Source organism: Panthera uncia, chromosome B4 (assembly GCF_023721935.1).
Source record: "Panthera uncia isolate 11264 chromosome B4, Puncia_PCG_1.0, whole genome shotgun sequence".
Lineage (NCBI taxonomy): Eukaryota > Metazoa > Chordata > Mammalia > Carnivora > Felidae > Panthera > Panthera uncia.
In genome coordinates this window covers 47,102,491-47,126,417 of record NC_064809.1, presented here as the reverse complement: position 1 = coordinate 47,126,417, position 23,927 = coordinate 47,102,491, and the positions used below count along the sequence as shown (strand labels likewise).

Genomic DNA, 23,927 nt, shown 5'->3' with positions numbered 1-23,927 from the left:
AATATCTTTGCTTTATTCTCAAACACTGAGACCAAGAAGATGTCTAGCGGATCCTGTGCAGCTCAGCCAGGCAGAACCCTAACCTCATGATTATTTTATCATAAGGACATGGTGTGACTGATGTGCACAATCGGTTTATGAATCTGGTTTTAAATTTCAGTTTTCATCAGCCTGGCTCTGCCCTTGAAAAAGAAGAAAGTCAAATACTTCATTTTGAGTTGCAGAAAGCACTGTGCTAGTTTATACACATACACAATTTTTGTGGCTTGTGTAAATAAGCCTTTCCCTCTAGCCTTTTATAAAATACGTCTTTGTAAAAAAAAAATTCAGTGTCATATTATCTCTGTTCTCATAATATTAGTTGTTGTGTTGCCAGTCTTATGTTATTGGTTTTCCTCTTGTGCAAGATATTAGTCTTATTGATTAGTCTTATCTATGTGTGTTTTCCCTTCACTTCTTTAGTTGTTGAGAAAATACTCCATCCTTTTCTCAGTTTATAGTGATTCTTGTTTTTCTCATGGTGCAAAGAAAAATATTAGAGCTCAACTGCACAGTCTCAATTGTTTAGTAACAACTGTGTATATTTGCCCACAGTGGGGCCCTCCAGAAGAGCATTTCCTCCTTACACACTTTTTTCTGCTCTGACTAACGCTCCTGAGCTCTAGAATGGGAGTTGCTGCCTACATCACCAGCACCATCAACCCCAACTTCTACCCATTGATGGGAACAAATACAAAAGGGGTGACAGATAAGTGAAGGTCACGGCCTCCACCTGCTGAGACAAAGCTCTCTCCCTCCCTGGTCCCTTCTACTCCAGTCAGAGGGGACAAATGAGGACAGAAAGTGACATTGACTACAGACAGAGGGCAGCCATGTGAGACAATGGTAAGAAGTCCACCCCAGGAGTAATGGTGCCTATTTGGCCCAATATTTCTTGGAACTGCCTCAGTCTAACACTTACCTTCTGAACTCTGACATTCTGTACAATTTGAGAAGCATTTAACTGGGTTAGGTCTGAAGTCATGAGGCATGTCTATTAGTCTAAAAGAGTCAGAACACATAAATGGTAGCCCCTGTTCTCACATAATTTACATATGTTTTTATGGCAAGTAGGCCCAGTGAAACCAGTCACCTGGATGTTATTAGAATTCTCTAATTCCTAACATTTCCTAACGTAGGCTTGGACGGCATCAGTGTTTTCAAGGTGGTACAAATGTGAGAATCACCTGGAGTCCTTCTTGAAAACAAAAGATGTTTAGATCTCACCCTTGGAGACTTTTCTTCAGAAAATCCAAAATGTGGCCCAAATTTTGTGTTTTTAACAAGAAATCCTCAATGGTTTTTATTATCAAGAAAGTGTTAGAACATTTCAAAAAATCCTCCAAATCGCGGAATGCTATGATAACTTCCTTCTGGGATTGTTCTCTTTTTTCTGTTGTGTTCTGCCTGACATTATCCTTCCTCCACCTTTGGTTTACACATACCTTAGGTTTTGCGCATACACAGGCTTATTTCCCAACTCCAACTAACAAGCTCTGGTGGACGAATGGTTTCTGTTCTTTGATACAGTGCCCAGCTGGATAATTCCCATTTGCCCCTCCACTCTCTACCCTTCTCCACCTGATCCCTGTTGTTGGAATCAACTTTAGACAATGTCAGTGGGCTCCTTTGTCCTTTGACTTCCAATTGGGTTTATCTAATGGGAGGCATCCGCAGAAGAGTAGAGAATGAGAGAAGAATAACATTGGGTTATTTATCAGCCTCATCCCCACTCCCTCCTGATTACTCACAGGATCCCTGTGAGGTGGCTGTGTCCTTCTACAGCCCCCTCAGTGGCCTTTCTTAGAGAGAAGACCTACTGGGATTCCTTCAGGCCTAAGGTTTGAAATATTGTAGTTTCAACACTGTAGCCAGCCCCAAGTTACTGTCCTATCTTTTTTAGATATTCCTTAACCCTTCCCAAGCCTTCTTACCTTACTCTCTCCTTTTTTTTTAAGGTAGCTCTACACCCAATGTGGGACTTGAACTAATGAACTCAAGCTCAAGAGTCACATGTTCTACCCACTGAGCCAGCCAGGCCTTTTCCAAGCGTTTAAAAAAATTTTTTAATGTTTATTTATTTTTGAGAGACAACAGAGCGTGATCAGGGAAGGGGTAGAGAGAGGGGGAGACACAGAATCCGAAGCAGGCTCCAGGCTCCAAGCTGTCGGCACAGAGCCCAACACTGGACTTGAACTCATGAACTACGAGATCATGAATGAGCTGAAGTCCGACCACTGAGCCACCCAGGCACTCTCCCCACCCCAAGCCTTAAATAGTTCCTTTGTTAAAATTTCCTCAGTTACTCTGAGTATGGCATTTCTGCTGCCAGGACTTTGACGGAGACCATGATTTACCTTTATTCTCTTTCATATGTGTGCTATTTATATGAGAAAGGTTTTCTTGTTTCTTATTAGGAATAATAGAAATGGTAGACATAGAATTTGAAATGGAAAGGACAGAATTCTAGAATTTGAATGGCTTTCAATTATATCTGATCTAGCTTACCACTAAATGCTATACTTCATAAAATAGACCTGCTTCATCCCACTCATTACAACTTTTCAAATATTTGCTGGCAATTATGGTTTTCTCATCTAGCCTAAATATTATCAGTTCCTTCAACAATTTTTCATGCAGCATGGTTTCTAGATCTTTCTCTAGCCTGACCATTGAATATGTTCCTCTGGGTGCATTCTTAAAATGTTTAGGAAACATTTGCAAAGTAATCCAATGGAGAAATCTCACTGAACTGGAGAAGAACACAGACCTCCCTACCTGAAAGGCACGGGAATGAACAAGCACACCCGGAGGCTCTGACCATCAAGTGGAGTCTCTGACTTGAAAATAGGAGCATGAGTGGAAGCAGGACTTCCTGCTGGAGGGGAAGTGCCTATACATCATCACTGTACTTCCTGCATGTCACAGTTCCAACTCTTAGATTTTATGCTTTATTTTTTCTTCTGTACTTTTTCTTTTCTTTTTTTAAAAAATTTGTAATGTTTATTTCTGAGAGACAGAGAGAGACAGAGCATGAGCTGGAGAGTAGCAGGGAGAGAGGGAGACACAGAATCTGAAGCAGGCTCCAGACTCCGAGCTGTCAGCATAGAGCCCAACATGGGGCTCAAACTCATGAACCATGAGATCATGACCTAAGATGGATGTCCAACCAACTGAGCCACCTAGGTGCCCCTCTTCTCTACTAAGGAAGAACAGCAATGGACTTCTAGCCAGGCCAAGAATTAAAATGAAACATAGGAGTGCTTTAAATTCCCATGGTCTGGACATCTCCTTAACCCAACCAATCCAGATTCCTCCCTTGGGCTTCTAATGTTTTGGCCAGAGGTAACTAGGTCATTTGTGCAAAACAGTGCAGAGCCTGCAGCACAAGACATTTTCCTGAGTGCTGAGCTTCTTTGATTTTCACACTCACACTCTGCAGACCTCAAAGTTGTGGAATTATCAATACCGTGAACCTAGATGGCCTAATTCAGGCAAACCAGAAGATCCAAGCCGAAAGATTTTTGTCCAAAATTGCAGAGTAATGTACTGGTCAAGCCAGGATTAGAACCCAGATCTCTTTGTCTCTGTAACCCTGTCTTTCTTTTCAGTTAATTTTCCCCATTCTTTTACCACAGATTATGAAACTGAAGTGAAGAAATCAATACTGCTAGTACCCAAGGCATCCAGGTCATGTAGGGGCAGTAATTGAATTGCACAATTGCCGTGAAAGTATTGGGGAAAGATGGCTATGTGCACATTACATTTGACACAACCTCAGAGGTGAAGCAAACCATCATTTTATTCAGAGGGTTCAACTACCTGTCCCATCTGAGTCTAAATTCCGTAACATATAAATATTTTCAATGAACTGAGCCAGGACACTAAAAGGAAGGTTCACGTTAACAGATTCCTGAGTTTCCGTCTCCAAATTTAGACACAGAAAATGTACGATTTACAAGTTACAAAGTGGAATCAGAACTTGACTTTATTCCTATGCTCTTTTACATGCATTGTGTTTATTTCCTGTACGACTGTGCCCTCTTTGCTGAACTGACTTTCAGAAGAGGGCATCAGATATTTGTATATAGCATTTAATACGACTTCATCATAAGATTCAAGGTAAGTATCTCCTTTATTAAATGAGAAGGGGAAGGGGGGGGTGAAAAAATGTTATCTTAAAAACTACTATTAATTGTAGCGACTGCCTGGCAAAAACTAAATTTGAAGGACTTAACAGATAAACAAAATTTCAAGAACTATCACTGAATTCTAACCAGCTGATAGGAAATTTGAAATGTCCTAACAAAAGTCTATTTGCATCCATTGTTCTGAGCTGAACTATAGGGCAAGAGAGAATCTCACACCAAGAGAACTCTTCATAGCAATTTAGGGGGAAATGACTGTGTAAGCTGAAGAAACCACTTCCGAACAGCTGAATTTCAAGACTCTGGCAGATCAATAGGGCAAAAGTAAGCAAAATTACAGCAGATGCTGTTGAAAGTGGCAGAACCTCAGGTGCATCAGATGATCCCAAACTGAGCAAGCTCATGCAATTCCAGGTGGCTGAACGCCTCCCAGGGGCAAATCACCGTGATATCTGCAGAAGAGGGAAGAAGATCTTGTAAGTCCGCCTCACCACCACCACCCCAACCCTTCAGAGCCTCTTCTGCTCAGAAAGACATCCTTTGGACAGAGACACCTCACTCCTCTCTCCTACTTGTTGTCTCAGCAACCAGGAAGTTATCTAGAATGGCCCTGCAGCCCAGAGAGGATCAGACCAATTGGGTTCTGATGCCCCCAGAACAGACTCCACTTAGTAGGCATCTTCACTGGTTTCATTCTGTACCTCTTTGAAGAGATTACCCAAGGCTTTTGACTGGAGCTAGCCTGAGGGGGTGCATATCACTGATCAAACGGGGTCTCCCCAAAGCACAACCACTACGGAAGGAACACAAGTGGAATTCTAGTCAGGCCAAGGGTTAAAATGGGAAATAGAAGCACTTTAAATCCCCACAATCTGGAAATCCACTGCCTTCTTACCCCCTACCAATTCAGATGCATTCCTTGGGCTTCTCTGATGCACTCTTTTGTTCCTTTACATTTGGAAATGCCTACAATGCCCAATCACGTACTGAGAAATAATCTCAAGACATCTACTAATCCAATTTTTCGCTTCAGGCAATAAAATATTATTATCCCTGGATTACAGAGAAGCTGACTGGAACCTAAAGAGATTAAAAACCTATTAAAAAAAAATCAGAGTTACAAGGATGGGACTAGAACCAAGCCAAAGATTTCAAATCTCCCTTCAGTGTAAAGCTCTTTCTAGTATTCCAAATATGTTGGCAGAGTTAAACATAAGCCCTAAGCCAACCTACTGGTCTTCTATACACCTGGCCAAAATACAGAAGCAGTTGATTTAGAAGAACAGCGAAATGAGCTCTATAAAGGAGCTAGAAAATGAATTTGAGATCCCAGGGGTGGCACTTGACTGCAAAAAGCTAGTACACTGAGAATTGCCTGGTAAGGACACTGATTGCCGATTACATCATTTGTCAAAAGAATATTGGATGAGTTTAAAGCATGTTCACACAAAAACATGCACAATTGTGTTTATAGCAGTATTATTCATAATTGTGAAAACTTGGAGGCAACAAAATGTCTTTCAATAAAATAAGCAAACTCTGATACAGCCATTCAATGAAATATTATTCAGTGGTAAAAAGAAATGAGCTGTCAAGCCACATAGGACATGGAGGAACCTTAAATGAATAAGCATTGCTAAGTGAAAGAAATCAGTCTGGAAAATCTGTATATTGTGTGATTCCAACCATATGACAGTCTGGAAAAGGCAAAACCCTTGAGAGTAAAAAGATTTGTGGTTGTTAAGAGTTTGTGGAGGTGGGAGGAGGGATGAACAGATGGAACACAGGGGATTTTTAGAGCATATATTCTGTATATACCTGTAATGGTGGATACACAACGTTGCGCATTTGTCAAAACCCATAGAACTGGACAACACAAAGAATGAATCCTAATATAAACTATGAGTGTTAGTTGATAATAATGTTACCAATACTGGTTCACCAATTGTAACAAATGTGCCACACTCATGCAGGATGCTAATAGTAGGGGGAACTATGTGCAGGAGGAGGAAGGTGGCAGAGGGGGGCATGTAGGAGCTCCATACTTTCTGCTTAAATTTTCTGTCAGCCTAAAACTGCCCTAAAAAATAAAGTTTAATATTATTAAGAGGAATATCTGGTAATTTGTGTTCATTAGCCAACAAATCAAGTTATTCTAGTCAACCGAAATTTCGTATTGGATACATTCAGGGTGCAGGCCCTGCTCCGGGTGCTAGAGGATGTGTAAAAAGAGGAAGTTGGTTACATAGTGGTTTGCCAGGCCCCACCCTTTTTTCCAATATCTCACTCGGGGGCCTCAGATTGTCCCTTAATTTTTCTCTGCCTCAGGTTTCTCTTCTGAAGAAATAATGAAGTTGGGATGGACTAACCCTGAGAATCTTTCTACATTGAAAGTCTACAACTCAACCATTATATGTCCTCAAGAGTTGCTTAACAGAAGAGGGTTTAGTAACTCTGGGCCTTAGCTTGATTCCTGTAGGTGTGTTTCCGCTGGGCACACGTGCACTTACTTAGCAGGTAAAATTAAACCCCACATTTCTATGCCTTCAAGGATCTGCTGCCTCAGGTATTTCTTTTTAACTTTTCACAGCCCTTTGAGGCCTAAAGTGTGTATAGTAGTGAAATTCCGAGTGAAAGTCCATATCTTTTGGTGGCTCACCTGTTCCTAGCCCCTCCATGCCTGGAATGTCATCTCCAAACCTGGGGGAAAAAAGGAAAATTAAAAATTAGCTGAAAGAGTGAAAAGATCTTGGAATTACTCATATAGAGAGTTTCCTGATGAAAGAGGAAGAAGAGGTTTAGGTTTTTGTCTTTGTGAAACACCTTTAATTTGCATTGACCCAGAGCAAAGGCGATGTCACTCAGGCTGTTTTCAGACAGTGTGTCCCCTTGGAGAGAGATTTTTTTCCCTTGTAAGAATATAGCCTACGACAACTGGGAACCAAATAGCACCATCATGGGGGCAATTTAGTCACGTTCCACTTTTAAAAATAGAAATTGGAATGAAAACACAGTATGAAAGTCATCAAAGTGATCAATTTATCCATTTGATCAGTTATCCAAAAGCATTTATCAAAGCATTTACTATATGTCAGGCATCGTATTGAGCATAGGGAATTAGGGAAAAAATAATAAATTTTCTTTGAGGGACTTCAATCCCTGAGAACAGATGTAAGTAAACAGATGTAGTGTAAAATAATACAAGTTGTGATAGCTGAATGTATGAAATGCAAACATAGAAGTAATGATCACACTTGTCTAATAAGAGAGTCAGTAATGGCATCCAAAAGGAAATTAACAAATGAGCATATGTTAAAGAATAAATAGAATTTGGCCAGAAAAAAAGCAAAGAACTGAAGGCATAACATTTGTTGCCATACAAATAAACTGAATAAACTCTGTGTTCTGGCAATGGCCAGTGTTTTAGTATTCCAGATTAAATCACAGGGTGTGCTGGTGAGGAGGAGTGGTCAAGAAGAGTCTGGAAGGTCAAGTCGAAGTTTGCTGTGATAGGCCCCATTTGCCATGCTAAATGTCACCACAGACCTGGTTGGTGAGGGAGAAGGGATTCCAGGGCTAAGCGAAGATTGTGGTAGAGAGGAAAATAGAGCAGAGGGTGGAAGTCTTTGTAAGTCTGTTTACGTTTATGAGCACTAATTTCTCAAAACCAAAGCAGGGTTGTGGGGAAAAAATAGAGTCTTCTTTTTAATTTGGTCTTACCCTTTCACCCCTTTCTTAGGAGGTTTGCTCTTGAATTGGCGAGTCTGCCTCTGCTTGAACTTGGGGGGCCCTTTGCGTGGGGTAGTGGGACCCTGGTTTGAAGCTGGAGGAGCCAAAGCAGTGTTGTCACTCATTCTGATGTCCTTGGGTGTCTGGTGGTTCTCTTTCAGGCTCCTTAGGCAGTGGGAGAAAAAAAAGAAAGCCCTTCAGGGTACAGGGACCATTGCTTCTTAAACCCTCATTGGACACTCCAGAAAAACTTAGGATTTTGTGTTGACATAAAAGGGAAGAATTTATCATCTTTTAAAGAGATTGTCAAGAAAATATCAATGGAGGCACTTAACATAGACTGACAATGAATAGATTTAAAGTCTATTTTAATCTACAATAATCCCCCAAAATCTAAATAGACATGTTGTTTCAATAAATTGTCCCTAGCTTTCCATGTGTCATTAGTTTTCTGATTTATTATGATATGTACTTCTCCGTGATCACCAGTTCCACCATCTGTGAAGCCAAGGAAATGGACTAAATGCTGACTATAGTCTTTACAGCATTGGTATATTCTTTAAACTTTATATATTTTTCCACCCAACTGCAAAATAACCCAACTCTGGATGTTTATTGACTCACATTTTATGGGCTTCTTTCTCTATAATCCTTATTTTGTCTAATCCTCATGTGATCAAGATACTTCTCTAGTTCTCTAGTTCTCTACTTTTCTACTTCTCTAGTTCTGGGGGATAGCACCTGGGGAAGCTCTGCACCAGGGATACTAACACCCACATAGTATCCGATCCATTCCAGTACACACGCGCGCTCACACACACACACACACACATCAATGGAGGGTGACTAACTAGTAAATTTGTGCTTTAGCTCCATATCCAGACATGAGGTTCTTAAGTCACACATTTCTCTGAAATGTCCAATATTTTCTTCTATCCAAATCATGGAACTTATCCAATGTGACTTTCACAGACTTTGATTTTAGCTACAGAAATGTACATTGTCATTCTTCAAGTAAAAATAGAGGTGTGTTAAAAAGATAAAATTAAAAAATACATATGCTAGGCCAAAGGATGACTTTTTTTTCCTTTCTCCTTTTCTATCACAAAAGTTGATAACACCTATCCTCAGAAGGAAGATTCTAGAAAGTGCTGAACAACTTCTCAGTAGCCTTAATCACTTATTCTGAGCAAAACCATCTCATACTCTGCTACCTGCAAGATTTATATAATCTGTAAATTATAGACTTATGCTAATATTATTAGCTTCAACTCTCCCTGACACTCTTTGGCCCGTGCTAACCATCTTTCTCTTTTTCTGCCACACTGAACATCCCTCAAATCTTATATTGTATGACTTTGAGTTCATCAACTTTTTCTGATTACTTTCAAATAAGGTTAAATTATTATCTTTGCCAAAAGATATGTTTTCCTTATCTTCTTTTCCCCACTTACTATTTTCATTTTCTCCTGCTGATTCTCAAGTTCTTCAATAGAAACACGTTGACTAATCTGTGAGTGGGTACGAGGGGTGGTGCACCTGGCTAGGGCTCTGGATCACTTGCTTATGCCATGGATTTTATCTAAGTTCCCCACTGGAATGTGTTCCATAAGCCCGTTTTTTTTTTCGGTTTTCATTCATTTCTGTGACCTTAGAACCTACAACAGTGCCTGGAGCATAGCAGGTGTGCCATATATATTTGTCGAGTGGGTGAATAAATAAGTGAAAAAATTGAACTAATACTTGGGATATTGGGTTGCAAGATCCTGACCCTGTGACTTCTCCATCAAACCATAGAGAAGGCATCATTTGGCCTTCATCTCACAAAGCTCTCAGTGGCTTTTGGAAATAGGCTGCCAGCTCCTTTGCTCACTGAATCCAGTCCTTGTGCTTGGTCCCTCTTCTGCCCTAGTAAACAGTCAAAGTTTGTGCCTCATCCGAATGTGGTTGGGACCATGTAACTTGCTAGTAGGCAGCCAAGAGACACATTATTGTCAGAGTTTACCACCGCTAACTGACACATCCCAACTCTGACAAAGTCATAGAGGAAAACTAGACAATTTCTCCCAGATCAAGTTTTTGTGACTTCTCAATTCTTTCAAAATGTTAACATACCACAAACTTTCCTTTCTCTCATCTGGAGAGTTTACTAGGACTAGGATTACCAGATTTAGCAAATAAAAATACAGGGCACCCAATTAAATTTGAATTTCAGATAAATAACAAATATTTTTAGTATAAGTATATCCCAAATATTGTATGGTATATACTTATACTAAGAGAATTATTCATTGTTTATCTGAAATTCTAATTTTACTGGAAACATTTTATTTTATCTAGCAAGTCTAATTAGGATCCCACCATGTGAGTCTACAATATGAGGGCCTAAGGTAAACTAATCAGTCAAATTACACTTTGAGGGCAGTGCAATGTAAAAGGTATGTGCTTGGAGTTCCTGGGTGGCACAGTCGATTAAGAGTCCTACTCTTGATCTTGGCTCAGGTCATGATCTCATAGCTCATGGGTTCAAGCCCCACATCAGGCTCTGCCCTGATGGCGTGGAGTCTGCTTGGTATTCTGTCGCTCCTCTCTGCCCCTCCCCTGCCTGTGCTCTCTCTCTCTCTCTCTCTCAAAACTAAATAAATTAATTTAAAAAACAGAGAATGTGTTTTAGAATCAAATAGACATAGTTTCAAATCCCTGCTCCACAAAACCGTCTACGTGACCTCGGATAAATTGCATAACTTCTCTGCTCCTCATTCCATCTATAGAGTCAATCAAATATAACTACTTTTTTAGAGTTATAGGGAAAATAAAAGGGCATAAAGTAAATAAGAAATAAGAAAAAGAGTAACTATGCAATAGACCTCCTATAAGTAGTGGAAACCAGGCAAGTAAATCTATAATTATGACACAGGTTCCCCTGCACTCCTACACTCATTCTCCTGGGCCAACTGCTGAAGATCCCCTGTCATGTACCAGAGAGGTGACCATCATTCAGCACTTGCTGGGTAATCCTCTGCATCCCTCAAAAACCCTGACTATTAATTTATGCCTCATCTTGAAATTCTGTCTTAAACCTTCCTTGGATTCCTTTGACATCCCTAACAGCAGTCCCAAAGAATGTAAAAATCACACTTGATTTCCATCTTTCCCTGATTATACGTCCCCTTTTTTCTTAGAAGTTTCTTTTGTATGTTTTCACATATAATTTTGAAGTTGCACCTCTGGACTTGTACAGACTTCCTGTCTATGCTAGGTGTGATGCATTATGTAAAAGAATTCTCTTCAGAAAGAGTTACATAACAGTTGCCTGGTTAATCCCTGGATCACGAAGATAACCCTCAGGGTTTGCACTGTGGAAAATAAGTTTATGTTTCGTGTGCATTTCATGTACGATATTTCATTTTTGAGTACATAGGAGTACATAGGTTGAGTACTAACCCCTAGAGTGTTTCTGTCATAGATATGCCCTGTCGTTCTCCCTCTTCAACCTTTGGGAGGAGCAGACAAATATGACCCTTTCCTGGGTGGAAGTTAGTATTGTCTGCCACAGATATCACCATAGCTAAACTTATCCTGGCCATGCTTTCCTAGGAATTAAAAGGGTATCTCCCGGGCTAAATAATCCCGAATCTAGAGTCAGACTCGATTTTACCTAAAGAGGACGTTTCACATTTTTGCCTCCCCAAAGTGTCAAGCAATCCATTCCTTTGTGAGGCAGAATGGCTTTCTATTTTTAAGGCGATGCTAGCTCTTCTCCTTTTGAAGGTTCTGAAGCGTTGTTCTTCAGGAAGAAGTGGATGCCGCAGAGTAATACCTCAAGGCGCAGTTTGGTAGGAAACCATGGTTGGTGTCGCCTTAGAGCCAAGGCAATGGAGCTCAGCTGTAGGAAGCTACAGAGGATGATCGTTTATAAATTCCAGCTAAGGAAGAGCAGTTTCAGAAGGTTCTTGAGTCAGGATCTCTGATGCTGCTGCTATCACCCCAGACTTCCGGTCTCTCCTCAGCAAAGATACAGGCTGAGGGGCTATAAGAGAAGGGTTGGGGAGGAGATAGATGCAGGGGTGTTCTCTCTGCACTGATGGGGTTGAACCCATAAGGGTTCTGCTGAAGCAGAGAGAATCAAATAATTTGGAGAGCCAAGGACGACCCAAACCAAAGTCACGAAAAGATAAAAACAAAAATCCAACAAGTGCCTTCCTTCAGACTGGAACAAACAAACACTTTGACCTCAGAAAGAGAAGGCTAAGCCACCCACACTGCACCGAGGTCATGCCTGTGTTGGCTCTTGGCTTTCTTCCTCCTTATCCTCACACTCTCATGTCCCCCGTCTTGTGCCTTGGTCTTTTTAAGCACATCCTAGGAATAAATAACTGTTTTCTCTGTGGTCATTTAGTGCCCCAAATCCCTCCTTTCCCAGAAAACTGTTTGCCATGGAACCACAGAAAAAAGGAGGGTCAGTTTGGAGTTCTTTCCAAATGAATTTAGTAATCAAGTTTTGCAATGACCTTGTAACGATCAAGTTTTACTTATAAGCTTGCTACATGACATTATAAGGCTATTTGGGTGTATTTCTTTCATGTTTTCTCCTAGTTTCATTCCCGGCCCCAGTCCAGGCCCACAGGTTCAGTGTGTCCTCTTCTTCCATTTCTTTATTTTAGAGCCAGATCAACCCCTACCCCCCCCCCCCCCCCACCAAAAGCCCTTCAGTTATAATCTGCCTAAACACCACAAGTTGAGAAATACTCACAGAGTTGAATGTTGCTCTCATAAACTGTCCAGTTGCCTTCTTCACAGGAGATGAATAAAGGATCTTTGCACCCCGATTTATCTCCCTATAATACCCACATGCTTCTTAATCCCACTGTTAGGAGCTTAGAGAACCAACCCAGGTGCAAAGAAGCTGGAAGAACAAGGGGTGAGACTGGGACAGGCTTAGGAGTTTTCTGACAATTGAATACTCTCACAAAACTTATTTGGGCTCTCTCCTGTCAGTAAATAGGTATTGAATCCACAAACACACACACAAAGTGTTGATATCCAGGAGTATATTTCCAGTTTGTGCCTCCTCCATTCCCACCGTTAGTCCTTGTTATCCTCCCATTCCTGCCCTTTCCCTGACACACACATCCCCAATCATAAATCAATCCCCACCATATGCACATCGTGTCATAATTCTCCTGGGACTCTAGATAACTGGAAAGAAGAGTGTCAACCATCGTGTCCCCCTACACCCCATGGGGACACTGGGATGCTGATTGTGTGAGCCATGACACAGAAAAGTATTCAGCATCTCTCCCTAACAGGTACTGTATATATTTCCTCAGTAAGACAGAACCACAAATCAAAAAAGACACAGAATAACTGCTAACTGATGGCATTTATTTGAAATGATTGCTGGATCTTCGTACCCAAAGGCTTCAGGAGCAAGACCTAGGCTGCAATTCATTGGTACACTTGGCTTCAGTCTTTCAATTACATTGAACCACTAGTGTTAATTTGGACATCAGTTTGTATAGATCTTAGCCTAATGTTAATATCATCAGGCTCTTTTGACGTACTTATCATAGAGAAATAAAGTGATTGATTCAAAACTGCCGACGAAGTTAGTAGTGAATCCAGGAGAAAAAATCTGAGCACACCTTACATATTTCAGCCATCTGTCTACTGTAGTAGAGCGAAGCAGACATAGACCAAGATGTATCTGTTGCTGGTCTCTCTAAAACCTTGCCAGCAGATTGTGACGTGCCTTCCCTAAATCATTACTTGTTAGAGAATTGCACTCCGTAAGATGATAGAGAAAGAAGGTCAATTCATCCTTCTCGGGCAGGGAAAGCTTCTCAGCCAGGGGCCCCGAGCAGATTAAAGGGGCAGCTAAACAGCTCACAGGGTATTTTGATGAGCTTTCCTCTGGTCTTTACCAAACTTAGAGGAGTTCTGAAGCAGCAGACACCTCACAGAGCTGGCAGAGTGTTTGGTGTCTGGATAAGTCTTTCCACTCCCACCTCTGTGTCTCCATTACCATTGAGATCTTCCTCTACTCTTACACACTGGGCACATGGAAATTGAGATTCTTATCTGTCAAACCCTCACCCATTCTCTGTTTCTTTGTTGAAGGACTGCAATTCATACAGGCGGTGAATAGAACAATAAGCGGAATGTTCTCGAGTGTTGCTACTCAAAGTGTAATGGCATGCACACCACCTGGGCATTTGTTAGAAATGCAGGACCTCAGGCCCTGCTCCAGACTGACTGAACCAGAAGCTGCATTGTTACAAGGTATCAAGATGATTTGTTTGCATATTAATGTCTGAAAAGTACTATTATAGACCCATGTGCAGACCCAGTTTTACCACATCTCTGCTATGTGACAAGATCACCACCTCTTCAGGTCTCAGTTTCCTCATATGTCATATTCCATAATGTGCCAAGGTTCTCAGTTTCTGCCATCCCAACAACACCTGAGAGAGATAAACCATACTGATCAGTAGCAGGATTTGTAACCAGTGATTTCCCAATGTTAGAAGGAGGATGAGGGCTGTTGTGCCACGACTCTTCTCCCTCCCGGGGAAACCCAGGAGAATGGAGAGTGAAGAGTGGGATGTGTGGGGCAAAGCAAAGCAAAGTCTATAGTTGGAAAAAACTCTCTTAAAATGATTCTAATATAACTCTCGATGGTTTATGATTAGAAAAAACTGAAATTGCTTTAAAGATTTAAAAGCTTCTATTGTATCCAGTTCTGGACAAGAATGGGGTAGATAGATATACTTCTTTCCATTTCTCCTGCTAAGTACAGCTAAAACTCCTGGATATTACATATGGAACAAACATAAGAATATTTTAAACGTTCAAAAGAAGATAGATCAAATAGGCAACTTGGGACTCAAGGAACAATATGGCAGCAAATTCTTTGAGTTCTCTTTTTGCCTTGTATATCCTGACCTAGATGCAAGGGAAGCATCTAGGGAAACACAAACAGGAGCAGACAAAAAAAAAATTATATATATATATATATACATATATATATCCTCTCAAAAAGCCTACTCTCTCTAGACAAATAACCAGGAAAGAGAATCTAGTAAGGCAGAAAATAAGTAGAACAAAATCTCAATGTCGTGGAAACAAATCCAACATCAACAAATCCAATATCATGAGAAGAAAAAAAGGCCAACATCAACCCCCTCAGCACAAGCAGAGTAAAGAGACTTCCATCCTGGCCCAGCTATAATTAGGTAATCCTACCCCATCCCTACCTGGGTAGTATCAGAGAAGGCCATATGGGGATATTAAACTTTCATCTCCCACCAGTGATAACGAGGCACCCTCTTCCTTTCTACCAGAATGGTATCAGAGGAGGCCAAATGAGGAATCTTAATTTTCATCACTATTCAGCAACAGCAAGGTATCTAAAGAAGAACAAAATGAAAATTTACAACTGAAAAATAAAACAACCAGCATACAAAACTCAATGGCTGGGCTTGACAACAGAAAAGAAGAAGAAGAAGAAGAAGAAGAAGAAGAAGAAAGAGAGGAGGAAGGGGGAGGTGGAGGTGGAGGAGGAGGACAACCTGGGACCTGGGAAACTAAAAGATCTAATATTCTTGTCATCAGAGTTCTGGGAGAGGAGAAAAGGATAAGACTAAAAAAGTACTTGAAGAAATATGACTAAAAATTTCCTAAATCTGGTGAAAGACATAAGTCTATGGAATCAAGAAGCTAGCAAACCCCAATGAGATAACCCCAAAGAAATGTATGCCAAAGCACATCATAATCAAACTTCAAGAAACAAAAGACAAAACAAATTTTGAAAGCAATTAAAAATATATATATTTATATATATTTGCTTTTGAAAGCAACTTAAATATATATATGTATATATATGTATACATGTACATATGTATATATATGTATATATGTATGTATATGTATATACATATGTATATATGTATACGTGTGTGTGTGTATATATATATACATATATATATATATATGTATATATATGCCACCTTACCTAGACGTGAAAAAAAAAATAGAATGACAGAAGATTTCTCATCAGAAACCATGGGTCAAAAAGAAAGAAGCACAACACTTTCCTAGATCTGACCCAAAAAAAACACAAAAAACAAAAACAAAAGAACCTGTCACCTCTGTCCAGAAATTTATCCTTCAGGAATGAAAGGAAATAAAGACATCATAATAAAGAAAGGCTAAGGCAATCTATCCCCAGAAGACGTTTACTAAAATAAATGATAAAGGAAGTTCTCAAAACAGAATGGACATGATATGAAAGAAGAAAGAGAAAGAAGAAAGAAAGAAAGAAAGAAAGAAAGAAAGAAAGAAAGAAAGAATTTTGAACATCTAGAAAAAAAGAACAACAAAAAGAGATAGTATGGGATACAAGGGAAGTGTGGAAGTAGGACCCTCCACCACATTCAGCAAGGTCTTGTGGAGAATGAAACAGTGTTCCAGACTCTGTGAAGTTCTAAAGATCTGGTCATTTTGTACCTTTAGGAAATGTATCCATTGTTCCCTGTTCCAAGGGGCTGTTCTTTCTAACTATTCCTCCTGTTGCCACTGAGTCTTAGAGGATTTGAGTAGCCTGGCCTATCAGCAGTAAATACACACTGCCTCTGTCAGACAGAACAATTCTACCAGATCACTTCATTGGTCATTGGCTAGGTTAGTGATGACTGACTTTTGATTGGTTGCCTATCTCAAGATCTTATCATTCAGGTAATGGAGTCACATGGCACTAAACAAGCTGACTGATGACCAAGAAATTTCTCTAGACGAACTTTGGTCGTGCTGGACACTAAGATTTCAAAGGCATAAGAAATAAAACCAACAAGAACCATGCTGGGAAAAGAAAAGGAATTATTATCGATAGATGTAATAACATAGATAAATATTAAGCACATTTCACTAAGTGAAAGAACTCAGAACTGAAAGGCTCTATACTGTCTGATTTAATTAATGACATTCAGAAAAGACAAAGCAATAATGTTGAAGAACAAATCCGTGGCTGCCAAGGGTTGAGAGAAGCTGACTGCATGTAAAGGGACGATGCAAGGGATTTTAAAGGGTGATGAAGTTATTTGGCATCTTGATTATAGTGGTGGATCTATAAGTCTATGCATTTGTCAAAACCCATAGAAGTCCACACCACAGGAAATGAGTTTTGCTATATGCAAATTTAAAACTTAAATATCATAAAATACTTTTAAAAAATTATGTTTCATAGCTCTATAATCCTTGGTTCTTGATACTTTCTGACAGATGGGAAAGTATTATTAATCATATACAGGAAAAGACTCAAAGGACAGGTACTAAGTAATTAGAAAGTGATTAAAATTTTAGCTGTCCGATAAGCTCCTTACACAAGTGCTAATCTCTAATCCTTCTTTAGTGTTTCTTAAAATACATTTGAGTAGGAAGACAGACATCAGAGACACATTCCTTCCACATTTGGATTTTTCTAGTCTGAGATTCCATCTCTAATCAATACATGGTGGACTCCAGAGAGGAACACCCTAAATGTGAAGAAAGAAGTTACCTTCTCTTAATATCTTAATATCTCATCATATTATGCATTTTCCAGACCAACAGTGCAAATCTTAAAAAAATAACTTATTAAATAAAAATACAATACTCTCTTTCAGAAAATGGAGAAGAGGGAACAGTTATCAACTCATTTCATGAAGCCAGTTTGACCTTCATAAACTTTTTTAACACAAAAACCAAAGATAGCAAAAAGGAAAAATACTGATCAATCTCTCTCATGAATTTAGATGTAAAAGTCCTTAACAAAATATTATCAAATCAGATACAGAAGTACATAAAAATAGCACCCCATGATCAAGTGGATTTATTCCATGTATGCAAGACTATTTAAAACCCAACTAACATAATGCACTGTATCAACAGGCTAAAGAAGGAAAATCATATGATCATATCAATTGACACAGAAAATGTATTTGGCAAAACCCTGTGCCCATTTATGACAACTCTCTGCAAACTAGAAATAGGAACTCATAAAGAGCATCTACCAAAAACCCCTACAGTTAACCTCATACTTAATTGTGAAAGACTGAATGCTTTTTCTCTAAGATCAGGAACAAGTCAAGAATGTCTGCTCTCATGATTCTTATTCAACATGATACAGAAAGTTCTGGCTAATGCAATTAGGCATCAGAAAAATAGAAAGCATACAGCTTGGAAATAAAGAAACAGAACTTTCTATTTACAGATGACATGACTATCTACATGGAAAATCCTAAGGAATCTGTATTTAAAACTATCCTATAATTAATAAGTGAGTTCAGCAAGGTTGAAACATACTAGATTAATGCAGAAAAAATCAGTTGCATTTATATTTAACAATGAACAAATGGAAACTGAAACTTAAACAGTAGTGTCATTTGTCACTGCTCTAAAGACAATGAAATACTTAGGTGTAAATCTAACAAAGGATGCACAAGATTTGTATAATTAGAAACTACGAAATAGAATTAAAAAGAAACCAAAGCAGACCTAAATAGTTGAAAAAACACACCACGCTTATGGATTAGAAGACTCAACGTAGTAAAGATGTCAATCCTCATTAAACTGATCTATGTTTATTGCAATTCTCATCAAACTTTTAGCAAGTTTTTCTGGAGACATAGATAAGTTTATTCCAAAATGTATGGCCAAAACAAGTTTGAAAAAGAAGGAAGTACGGTGGGAAGGAATCAGTCTTCCTGATGTTAAGGCTTACTGTATAGCTACAGTAGTCAAGACAGTATGCTATTGACAGAGTGATAGACACACACATCAGTGAAACCAGGTAAAGAACCCAGGTGTAGACCCACACAAATATGCCCAGGTACTTCTTGACAAAGGTGCAAAAGCAATTAAATGGAGAAGGGATAGCCTGTCCAACAAATGGTTCTGGAGACTGAGTGGCTAAAGCTTGAGCAAATGGTGCTAAGCATGGATATTTTGTCCATGGACATCCATAAAGAAACAAAAAAAAAAGTGAATCTTAATCTAAACCTCACACCTTATGCACCTAAAATTCCACACCCAACCCACACACCTTGTCTAAAAACCATCTCAAAATGTATCACAGACTTAAATGTACAATGTAAATCTATGAACATTTAGGAAAAAAATAGAAGAAAATCTTCAGTGCCTTGGACTAAGCAAAGAGGTCTTAGAGTTGCCAGCAAAAGTACTTGGCGGGAAAAACTGATAGATGTGACATCATCAAAATTTAAAACTTTGCTCCGTGAAAAACTCTGATAGGAGGATAAAAAGACAAATTACATGCTGGAAGAAAATATTTGCAAATTACATACCCAACAAAGGATTTGCATCTAGAATACACAAAGAACTCTCAAAGTTCAATATTCAAAAGGCAAACATTGGGGCGCCTGGGTGGCTGAGTCAGTTAAGCGGCCGACTTCGGCTCAAGTTGTGATCTCGCGGTTCATGAGTTTGAGCCCCACGTCGGGCTCTGTGCTGACAGCTCAGAGCCTGGAGCCTGTTTCAGATTCTGTGTCTCCCTCTCTCTGACCCTCCCCTGTTCATGCTCTGTCTCTCTCTGTCTCAAAAATAAATAAACGTTAAAAAACAACAACAACGAAAAAAAACAAAAAGGCAAACATTCCCATTAGAAAATGGACAAAGAATACAAATAAACATTTCACTGAAGAGAATATACAAATGGCAATAAGCACATAAAAAGATGTTCACCATAATCACCCCTAAGGGAAATGCAAATTAAAACCACAATGAGGAGTACCTGGGTGGCTCAGTAGGTTAAGTGTCCAGTGTCTGACTTCAGCTCAGGTCATAATCTCACGGTCTGTGAGTTTGAGCCCCACATCGGGCTCTATGCTGACAGCTCAGAGCCTGGAACCCACTTCAGATTCTGTGTCTCCCTCTCTCTCTGCCCCTCCCTTGCTTGTGCTCTGTCTCTCTCTCTCTCTCTTTCTCCCTCTGTCATGCAAAAATAAACATTAAAAAAAAAACCACAATGAGGAAATGAATCAGGTATGGACATCTGGGAGAAGAGCATTCCTACAGGGAGAGTAATTGCTGAAATAGGAATCTCCTTCTGATGTAAAGATTAGCAAGAGAGCAGGGACTGGAATGGAGAGAATAAAACAGTAGGGAGAGCAGTCTGGAGTGGTGCAAGGGGCCCGATCATGAGTGCATTAGTTATCTAATAACATAAAAATTGCCTCAAAATTTGGCAACTCATAGCAATAAACATTTGTTAATATCCCAAGGTTTCTGAGGGTCTATCCGGGAGGAGTGGAGCTGGCTGGCTCCTGCTCAGTCTTTCATGAGGTGGCAGGCAAGCTTTCAGCCGGGGCTGCGGTCATCTGGAGCTGGAGGGTTCACTTCCAACAGAGCTCACACACATGGCTGTTAGCAGAAATCCTCAGCTTCTCACCATGTCTTTCCTATGTCGCTTCAGTGTCCTTACGACATGTCACCTAGCTTCCCACAGAACAGGCGATCTAAGAGATAGAGAGGCACAGTGTCTTTTATAACATAGCCTCAGAACTGATATAGCATCACTTCCGCCATGCTGTATTGGTCACACAGACCAACCCTGATACAGTGTGATCAGGGCTGATACCAGGATCAACGGGGCCATCCTGGAGGGTGGTTACCACAATGAGAAAACCTGCTGGCCATGGTAAATGCTTCAATGTTAGGGTAAATGGGTAAAATGTGCCTAGAAGTTTCAGAAAGAAGGAATGATCTGGTCATAAGTATGCTTCGTACTCTGACTACTTTGAAGACAATAACGCCTACAAGGAAGCTGTTGCTTCCTTGCACTGCAGGCATGGTGAGAGGAGGACTAGGCTTCTAGCAGAGGAAGAGATGAGAAGTAGTCAGCAGCTTATATATTGAAAGTAGAGCTTTCATAAAACAGGATTTTCCTATGGGTGGCCAACTTCTCTTTTTATACTCTTTTTATACTCTTTTTATACTATTTCTCTTTTTATGATCTCATCCTGAGGGTCTATCCAGGGTCTATGGTTTAAACCACTGTTTCTCAAACTTCACAATTTACCTGCAGAGTTTTTTAAAATAGATTCCTGACTCCAACCCTAGACATTCTGATATCACAGGCCTGGAGTTGACCTAAGAATTCGCATTTCTAACAAATTCCTGGGTGATGCCAATTTGCTGATCCACAGATCACACTTTGGGTAACTTGGTTTAAACTACTATCCCTAGCCTGATGAAGTATAAATCATTAGTTTAGAGTTGAAATCCGGGCATAGATATATATATCTGTCTGTCAAAAAATCGCCTCCTAGAAATAGCACAGGTTTTTCAAACTCAACACTCAATATGTCCAAATTCAGGCCATAATCTCCCCCAAAACATTTATTCTTTTCTTTTGTATTTTCTATCTCAGTTGATGGTACCCCCAAGGACATTGTTGCAAGAAACCCGTAAGTCCTCGCTCCTCCTCACCTTCATCCTTGACACCCCTCCAATTACAAGGTCGTGCCAATTTTACCTAAGTATTTCTTGTATCCGACAGCCTCTGTCCATCCCTCCTGTGAACGCTCTAGTTCAGACCTAAACAGTCTCTAAACTGGTTTTGTTCCCATCCAATCCATCAACACAGCTACCAGAATAAACTATAGAATAAAATACAAAACTGTTCATGCGCCTCTTTTAGTCTCAACAGCTCTATTATCACTGACAGGATCAAGACTACGTTCCTTATTTGCATAGCATAAGAGATCTACTGTGATGTGAACCCTGTGCCTGCCCTCCTCTAGACACATTTCTTATCCTTATATAATGTTCACTTTGGAAGTCCAGCAACCTTGAGCTTCTTCTTTATAATTCCCTGGACATACCACACCATTTTAGGCTGCCACGCCACTGCTCATGGTCTCCCTTTCCTCAATTACCTTGCCCTCCACTTCCAACCCTCCCCAATGTACCAATGTATACTACCCTTTGAGATTTGGCATTGCAGTCACTTCCTCCAAGAAGCCTTCTTTGATGTCCTTACTGACTTCTCTCATACTACCCCATGTGCATTTCTTTTCCTAAGCATACATAAAAAATTTCATTTGTTTATTTCTGTCTTCCTCATTACATTGTTAGTAACATGAGGTCTAGGATTGTGCCTCAGGACTGTGTTTATCTCTGCTCCTGTGCACAGGTCCTGGGATATAGTCGGGAATTCTTAAGGGCTTGTCGAATTCGGAAATAAGCCTTTACGTCAAGGCTCTGAACCCCTGCAGAATGTAGTTCGCTGTGTCGTATATATAGAAGAAAGGGAGAAACAGAGAAGTTGGTTTCAGCGATTCTCTGTGGACACACGACCTTGCTCATATTTGTATTCTTTCTTCGCCAAGGCAACGCTCTCACCAGAGGAAAGAGATGGAGTGGGGTGCATAATGTAGGCATTCCTGTCTAATTTAGACATACACATATCTACTAAAGAATTTTAGTCTGCATGAGTCTGACAAGCATTATGCGAGCCACTCCAAGCATTACACGATACGAACGACACCGGCCTTTCCTCACACATTTTATATTTGGGTGGAGAGATAAGTCTAACGCTCAGAAAATAATCGCTTAACACAAAGCAGTGCTCACTAAAGGTCTAAATTATAATTGTATAAACAGTGCACGCTCTAGGGGAAAAAAAAATACAACACACTTGTCCTGGATCGGTGCTGGAAAGCTTCAAAGAAGAAGGAGTTACTATATAAGATATTTATATTTGAGATTTATGGATGCTGATTGTGAGTACTTAGATGAAAATGTCCCTCTCCTACTTATTCTGATATGTGTTATGCAAAAATAAGGATCAAAATGTAAAGTGGGGGGGGGGGGGCGCCTGGGTGGCTCAGTCATTAAGCGCCTGACTCTTGATTTCAGCTCAGGTCATGATCCCAGGGTCATAGGATTGAGCCCCGCATCGGCCTCCGCGCCGGGCGTGGAGTCTGCTTCGGATTCTCTCTAAAAATAAAAATAAAAAATTAATGTGGAAATGATGATGGTGATGATTTTCCTAGCCTCCACCATTTGTTGAGTATTGAGCACTTTTCTGAGGTGGAAACCTTGCTGGATGCTTTCTCACGCGTTATTTCCAACCCTTCTAGCCATGCTGAAGGTTGACATCATTCCTCTTTCACAGATGAGAAAACTGAGGCTCAGAGAAATGAAAACCGTGGCCCAAGGATCCACTGATGGGAAGACACAGAGCCAGGACCTCTGTCTGAACTGCAGCTCTACCCCAGCCTGCTGTTGGTGCCTCGTGGGCACATTTGAAAATGGATAGCTCTCAGGGCAGAAAGTCTTCTCTGAGAGTCTATTGTCTCTACTTGTAGCCTCAGAGAAATACGTCTGTGCAAAAAGGGGAAGTTTTAAGTCTGTAGTCCTTTGTTGCTTTTTTAGGCTCATGGCAAAGGCACCGCCCCTTGGAAGATCTGCCTAGAATTTACCTTTCAGGCGGTGCTTATAACAACAAAGGAAAGCTGGAAAACACCTCAAAGTTTCCATCATTTTTCTAGAAATTCTTAGGCGGTTTTCCAAGTTCTGCTGATTTCGTTTGGCAGCACAGAGCTAAGGTCCTTAGACTGAGAGCATCCTTACCGCCACAACGGGCCTCGTCTTACATCTGAGGAAGCTTAGATATGGGGAAGGAAGTTTCGATGCATAACACACCTTCATCAGCATGGGCTAGAAGCAGTGTCTCCCATCGTAGGCTTCTTTGAAAAGTCTCTTCATCGGTTTTCCCATCCGATAAATACAGGTGAACAATGAACTATGACAGAAGAAAAATGAGAAATGGGAATTTTGGATAGATCCCTGCCCTGACTGCGATACCAAAGGATATTTTAGGAGAACATCACAGTTGTCCCCCAAGTTACTGAAAGTCCACTGCTATATCATCAAGAAGAGGCTTTAGGGGTGCCTGGGTGACTCAGTCCGTTGAACATCCAACTCTTGATTTTGGCTCAGGTCATGACC

General features: G+C 40.2%; 1 protein-coding gene across 1 annotated transcript; it reads right to left on the bottom strand.

Moving 5' to 3' along the window:
* Nucleotides 1-3,869: 3,869 nt before the first annotated feature.
* On the bottom strand, nt 3,870-8,056 carry PDE6H (phosphodiesterase 6H). The gene is made up of 3 exons (XM_049627601.1): nt 7,908-8,056; nt 6,847-6,887; nt 3,870-4,639 (listed from the first exon to the last, which is right to left on the bottom strand). The coding sequence occupies exons 1-3, from the start codon at nt 8,039-8,041 to the stop codon at nt 4,563-4,565; spliced, it is 252 nt and encodes an 83-aa protein (XP_049483558.1). The 5' UTR covers nt 8,042-8,056; the 3' UTR covers nt 3,870-4,562.
* Between the last annotated feature and the right edge of the window lie 15,871 nt (nt 8,057-23,927).

Coding starts and splice junctions, on each gene's coding strand:
- PDE6H (XM_049627601.1), bottom strand. CDS start 8,041: ATGAGTGACAACACTGCTTTGGCTCCTCCAGCTTCAAACCAGGGTCCC. Junction 6,888..7,907: donor CCTAAGAAAGGGGTGAAAGG/GTAAGACCAAAT, acceptor TTTTTCCCCCAG/GTTTGGAGATGACATTCCAG. Junction 4,640..6,846: donor CATGGAGGGGCTAGGAACAG/GTGAGCCACCAA, acceptor CCTCTTCTGCAG/ATATCACGGTGATTTGCCCC.